The following is a 6989-nucleotide window of genomic DNA, read 5'->3' as shown; positions in this document are numbered from 1 at the left end:
TGTGGCTTTTAGAGTCACGACAGAATTTTTTTTTTTTTTTTTTTTTTTGCTGTAGATGACATTCTCCACCTTGTTTCATTCAGGTCTTTCCAAGGTCTTGTGTCGTTGTTCTGGGGTTCATTTCACATCTTACAGACGAGCACCTTCTTCTTCCTGAACAGTATGATGACTGTGTACTCCCATAACATTTATAACTACTTGTATATTATTGTTAAAAGAGATGAATGTGTCTGGACATCATACCTAAGGATGACTTGTGAAAGTCCATGATCATTTATTTTTGTTTGTTTTCAATTAGCCTGTCAGAAGTTTCTAGTGCTAAAACATCACCATGAGGAATTGCCTTAGCTGTTTCAACCCAGTCAAGCTATGTGAACATTTCATTTTAAGGAAAATCATTAAACATATCTAAAAAAAAAAAAAAAGAGAGAAATTCTCATTATTCTGAAATTAAAAATAAATCCATCCATTCATTTTCTATTACCGCTTTATCCTGGGCAGGGTCGTGGGGGTCTGCTGGAGCCTATCCCAGCTCATCACCGGCGAGAGGCAGGGGTCCACCCTGGACACGTCGCCAGTTTATCGCAGATAAATAAATACTTTTTTTTAAATCAGAAATCCTACCATTTTGCAGTTAAACTTACAATCTTATTTTTCCATACAGCACAAATTATAAAAAACAACCACCTGAATGTCAATGTGTCATTTCATCCTATAACCACCAAACCCCACAAACACAGAAGTTGATAGCCGCCACACTTCAGTGACATTCATTCATTTCAAGTCTGTTTTCTTAAAACAGTAAGCCCCTAAAGATTTATGGAAGGTAAATAGTTTCAGACAAACACATCTTGTTTGCTGATGATCTGAAACTTGAGTCGTGCAGCAAGTGGCTTTTTTCTGCCTATATTGTAAATTCCACAACAGTGTCTTTATAAGGTCAGGAATTTTAATAATATGTTACTGAGACTTCAAGAAAATGGCCATGTCGCCTGCCAGACATCCAGAAATATTTGTGGGCACTCTTGCTCCCTCTGCCCTACATGTGGCTTAAGAGAAAGGGTTGTTTTCTCAGGACCTTTACCAGAGGGGCCGGGCTTTTGCTGAGATAAGTGGGCTGGCTGCTCCGCTTTACAGGATGACAAAGAAGGAAGCAGAAGAAGAAGAAGATGAAGAGAAAAAAAGCCAGTAAGGAAAAAGGGCAGATCCTGGGCGTGGAAAGGCCCTTTTCCAGCCCTTTTTCTCTTTCATTTTATTGGTTCTCCACAAACACATCAACATGCAGACACACACACACACACACACACACACACACACACACACACACACACACACACACACACACACACACACACACACACACACACACACACACAGACAGCGGAGCAGCAAAGCAATGGACAAAGTCAGGATGTGACATCATTCACTGGAAGAGGAGCCAAACAATTTTTTTCCCCTCCTTTGACTGTGAAGTAGTCTGTATTCCAGAGTAAAGTTTGAACCTTTTGGACTGTTAGCAACCAGCAAAGATTAAAGATTCATATGAGCCAGAGGGTCAGAAAAGCTGGAGCTGATGTCTGCAGGGAGCTCAATCCTCCCTGAACTTTCCACAACTTTGCCACATTCCAAAGTCTCCGCAGCAGGATCTCAGTCAGGTACAGTGCAGAAAGCTTTTCCATTTTTACTCTGCTTCTTTAACCCTGTCTGTACTGTCTGTTGCCTGTAGTTTTTTTTCTTCATCTCTATGAGTTTTAGGACTTTTATTTGTCTCCAGGGTTCGTGGTAAATTCCATAAAGACCAGAAAATCATGTGAGGAGGGTCCGCCACTGCTCGTGATCAGACACGTTTCAGTCTGGTGCTGTTGAGGCATGTTGAGAGATGCAAAGTGGTTGTAATTCAAGTCATTTATCTCACATCTCTGTCACCACTCTTATGTTTAAGTCATTTAAAACAAAACAAAAAAAGAAAGTTTCATACTTGGCAGAGACAGTGTGTCTCCCCGTGTCTCCAAGCCAAACTGTGACAGTGCCTCTCTATGTCTTTTTGTTATGAACCCATTCAGCAGTATCTTGTGACCACTTTTCATGCTCCACCACTGGCGAGTTCTAAACTGAGAAAACAAAGAAAGGACATCCCTTCTATGTAATTACTGCTCTTTGCATTATCACTCTTTCATCACTCTTGCATTCTTAGCTTCACAAACATAACTTGGGCAAGCTATAACCTCACACATAGCTGTTTGTGGGGCGTGGGTTTAGTCACTGAAGCAACAAAAGGCCACCCCAAAAATCTGCACCGGTGCTTGGTCTGTCGTGTGTCTGGTTGATTCTGAAAATAACAAAAAAAACAAACTTCTGCTTATTTAGGTCACAGCAGATTCAGAAAAGCAACCGCAGGAAATGGAGAGATCTGTTCAAAATGGAACTCATGACACAAATGCGGATATAGTATCATGTTGCAACCACTGCCTTGAAAGTGCCTGTGTGTCAGATCTATGCAGGCAACATGTGCAACCAAATATCTAAAATGAAATTATTAAATTAACAAAGTGTCACTACGGTAATGCAATAAAATGTTGGCTTGGCTGTCTTCCACATAAACCACCCCAATTATTTCTTTGTCGAGTTTTAAAGCTTTTCTTTTCTTGATTCTTAACCCTGTCTGTACAGCCAGCTATTTTCATTTAATCAATGATTTATTCAATCATTCATTCGTTCATTTTAATCAGAATACTTTGCGTATTTATTATTAGATTACAGTCCTAATTGGCGCATACTACCTGCCAGCTGGATAACAGCTTAGGAAAAAGGAATCAGTCATCTATTGACTGTGTTTCATATCCATATCCCAAAGGAGGAACTGCTCATCTGTTTTCCATTAGTTCAGTATTTTTAACACCAAGTTTAAAGGGTTTTTCTGTCACAGATCTGAGCAATGAGATCATTTAATTGAATAAACTTCTCTCTGTGTGCTCTTAAGAATTGCTTCATAGGGAGACACACTGCAGGATTTACTTTCCCAACTAAACTTGACTCCACTGGCCTGACTCTTGCTTCAGTAAATTCATCCTATTTTTAGTCACTGGTGTGACTTCAAATCTTGTGATTAGGTAATGTTGACCTCATGGAGCACAAGGGGCATTAAAAGGCCCATTTTGGTCGTTGGTCTTTCAGGAGTTAAGTTTCTATTTATAGTCCTGACAGGGATGCATTTAATTTGCACAACAACAGTAATGTACAGCATTGTACTTGGTATCGTCTGACTCATTTCAGGTTTCTGACCATGCTCGGCTTTCATGCCTTTTTTGAACTAAATTGCTTTGTCCCCAATCTGACATTGATATGTACATGCTTTAGTTTTTCTTTTGCTGCTTTGATCAAATAAATCCAACACCTCTGTTGTTTTTCTGCTTCGCAGAAACATCCCACCGACCGAAACAACGGCTCCCTGCAATCTCTACGTGACAGACGCTGACCTCTGGTGACCTGGTTTCCCCCTTTCTCGGCAAAGGTCACAAAGTCAAACCTAATTAATATCGTGGCGAGCCTATTCTCCCCTTACATCGGGGGGATCGACTTGTCCAATGGCGCTGTGTCTCGGACAAGTGTTCAGCAAAGACAAAACCTTCAGGCCGAGGAAACGGTTTGAGCCCGGCACGCAGCGCTTCGAACTCTACAAGAAGGCCCAAGCGTCGCTCAAGTCGGGCTTGGACCTGAGAAAAGTAGTTCAGCTACCGGAGGGAGAGAACCTCAACGACTGGCTCGCGGTTCATGTGGTGGATTTCTTTAACAGGATCAACCTGATCTATGGCACAGTGAGTGAATACTGTACGGAGCGAACGTGCCCCATCATGTCTGGGGGACTAAGGTACGAGTACAGATGGCAGGATGGCGAGGACTACAAGAAACCCACCAAGCTGCCGGCTCTGAAGTACATGAACCTGCTCATGGACTGGATAGAGTCACTCATCAATAATGAAGACATCTTCCCCACCAGAGTAGGTGTGTGTGAGGAGTCTACAAATGAAGCTGTGCAGGCTGTTATTGAATGTGTAATCTGCGTAATGACTGACAATCGCAATGATGCGGCGCATCAGTGCTGAGCTGACAGTGTGTGGGTGTGATGCTGTTCTGCTTCATTAAGCATTCAAATGCAATGATTAAGTTCAATAAGAGGTTAATTACAAAACTGTGCTGGCATTTAGAGTAGAAGTGGTTTTAATTTATGTTAATGCAAATCTGACAATTAACATTTATTAGAGGTGAGGATTCCCTCAATAAGCCAGGGGTAGTGCATCAGTTTGCATTCTCGCTAAAATAGCCACGTGGATGCATCAGTCTAGGGCATCCCTGTATAGATTTTACCCCTGATGTCTCAATTTCTTTTTCACTGATCTCTCAGGGAGTTCTGATTTTCTTTAATAGTATAGATGCACTGGAATTATGTGAGATAAAAAATGACATTTCCACACACGTTTAAATATGGTATTGTCTATGCATTAGCCCTCAGCAATTTGTTAAGCTTGCTTCCCTCTCTTTTTCTCTGTGTGGAGTATCGCACACGTGGGCTGGAGGGGAACCCATAGAAGTGTGAAGAGTGCAATGATCCTCGTAGTCCTTTTTATAGTCAGTCTAGTGTCTTTTTTACTTAAAAGGTCAAAGCTTTTCAAGGAAAACTTCATGTACTTCGGAGATACTTCACCTTTACTTAAATATGTGTGGGAATGTAATTCTATGAGGGGCTTCGGTCAGTTTTGTCAACACAAAGCGCTGGCATACTTTTTCACTGATGTGTTTTCAATGGGACCACTGTGTTTGTATTATGTTAGCCATCTATAGATTCCACACATTACAGCCTACAGGGCAAGGAAATAAAATAGTGCTCAGAATTTCCCATTTTCACTCAAAAATCAAGGCTGTTGACAAGAAATTTGAATACTACATTACTGCTAAATTAAATATTTCAGGTATGACATGACTGTTTTATGTTAAATTTAATGATTCTTGGGGGGTGGAATCTACTCACGTCTTCCTCCTTTTTTCACTGTAGGTGTACCTTTCCCAAAGAACTTCCAGCCAGTGTGTAAGAAGATTCTGAGTCGTCTCTTCAGGGTGTTTGTGCATGTTTACATCCATCATTTTGACAGCATCTGCAGCATGGGTGCCGAGGCCCACATTAATACCTGTTACAAACACTACTACTACTTCATCTCAGAGTTCAACCTCATTGATAATTCTGAACTAGAGCCCCTGGTGAGTCTTCAGTGTGACCTTAGATGGGTGGGGGTGGAAAGCTGTAACATGGGAGAGATGGAGGATGTCTAATGGGATGGTTATCTGTAGCTTTGTCATAAATGTTTGTCCTGTGCGGAACATATGCCCCCTTGCCATCTATAATTTTGTGCGCATGCTAAGTGAGATTACATTTTGCACACATATAGTACAAAAAATATTAAAACTCCCCAATAGGGGAGTTCTCACCTGCCATTGTTTATGTAATAATTGCTTGAGGGTCATGTTCTGGGTCTCTGGAAAGAGCCTAGAGACAACTTGTATAGTAATAGATGATATGTAAATACAATTTAATTGAAAATTGAATTGAAAGCACATTTATACTGATACAACTCTGCCTTTTCGTGTGTTTTCTGTCTAAAATAATAAGTTTATATAGAATAGAAAAATAGAAATAGAAATAGAAAGCCTTTATTATCATTATACTGGTACAATGAGATTAGGCAGCAGCTCCGTAAAAGTAAAAATATCCCATTCTTTATGACATAAGAAACTGCTTAGAGAAAAAAAATAACTTGGTGTGAAGCAATAAGCTTTGTAAGAGGATTCATTGACTTCTTGCAGTCATTTAATAATGAGAGACTTTGTATAGTTGTTACATATGATCAAATAAGGAGTGCCACTTCAAGTATCACTTATCATCATAACCAAGCCTGAGTAGTGTAACTCCTTCTGAAAAATGAAATAGGGAAGAGACACTAAAGTCACCATACTGGGAAACCATGTAGGCCTATCTTGTAAACAGATCTATTTTACTGTTCCACCGTCAGCTATAAAGGCTTGTTCCTGTTGTTGGTCTTTTAGAGGAACAACAACTTTCCAGATTGCAACAAAATATGTTATGCTTGACAATGAAAGTGCAATTTCCCTTTTTCATCTCATTATACAATACATATACAGTATATTTGACGTGTATCTTAACGTGTAATTTGCTTTCTTTCCTACAGAGAGAGATGACAGAGAAGATATGCATTTGAGCAGGACCAAGTGGATGAAGGAGCTTGTTTTATGACTTTTTCTGAGCCCCATGAGAGAAGATCAGCTTCACAACCCTCCAGAATAGGAAAACTTTTATGTTCAGCTATATTTCTGGTTTTCCAAGCATATCTTATAACTATTTTTCATGTGGCTGCGCTGTATCTTCATGGGAGATGTTACCTACAGTCCTTATGGTGCTGTGAAATGTTTATATTATGTGTTGGTTAGACTATAGCTCCACCCTACATTTTCTTTTTGGTCTCCTTTTGTGCATGTGAATTTGTTTGTTTTATGTGTTTTTATATACAGTGTGTGAATATTGTGAACTATTTTATATATTGTGTTTTTGTTGTTTAAATTTGATGATAGACATAAAATAACACCTTGAACTTTATTACGCTCTGTCTTTATTTTTTTTTATGACTCATAAGAAATGTGAGAGATGTAAGGCACAAAAAAGATCTTACTGGATAAGATTAAAGAAAAAAAACTAAAAACTAAAACCAAAAACGTATTCTTTGAAGTGTGAATAGTACCTTCTGTCACTTTTAAACCTTTCTAAATGGTTTAAAATGAAAAGACTGTGCAGTTACATCACGCTCCAAAATTTCCCACTACGTGGATTGAGGCGTGGCGGCAGCACAGGCCAAGTCACGTGATATGGGTTGGCTCGTTCCCGTCCAATAGGAGAGGCGGGATTTCAGAAGGGGCGGGGCCAA

At 39.8% G+C, this 6989-nt stretch overlaps 1 protein-coding gene across 2 annotated transcripts; it reads left to right on the top strand.

Annotated features, from left to right (window-relative positions):
• Positions 1-1311: 1311 nt before the first annotated feature.
• Positions 1312-6746, top strand: mob3c (MOB kinase activator 3C). Of its 2 annotated transcripts, XM_061738127.1 has the most exons (5): positions 1312-1655; positions 1775-2143; positions 3419-4002; positions 5051-5253; positions 6240-6746. In XM_061738127.1, exons 3-5 carry the CDS (start codon positions 3585-3587, stop codon positions 6267-6269), a joined length of 651 nt encoding a protein of 216 aa, XP_061594111.1. In that variant the 5' UTR covers positions 1312-1655; positions 1775-2143; positions 3419-3584; the 3' UTR covers positions 6270-6746. The 2 variants fall into 2 exon arrangements, with proteins under 2 accessions (XP_061594111.1, XP_061594110.1); XM_061738126.1 differs by lacking the exon at positions 1775-2143.
• Positions 6747-6989: the final 243 nt, after the last annotated feature.

This window comes from Cololabis saira, chromosome 13 (assembly GCF_033807715.1).
Source record: "Cololabis saira isolate AMF1-May2022 chromosome 13, fColSai1.1, whole genome shotgun sequence".
In the NCBI taxonomy this organism is placed as follows: domain Eukaryota; kingdom Metazoa; phylum Chordata; class Actinopteri; order Beloniformes; family Belonidae; genus Cololabis; species Cololabis saira.
The sequence above is the reverse complement of the archived record's forward strand: the minus strand, read 5'-3'. Positions and strand labels throughout refer to the sequence as shown.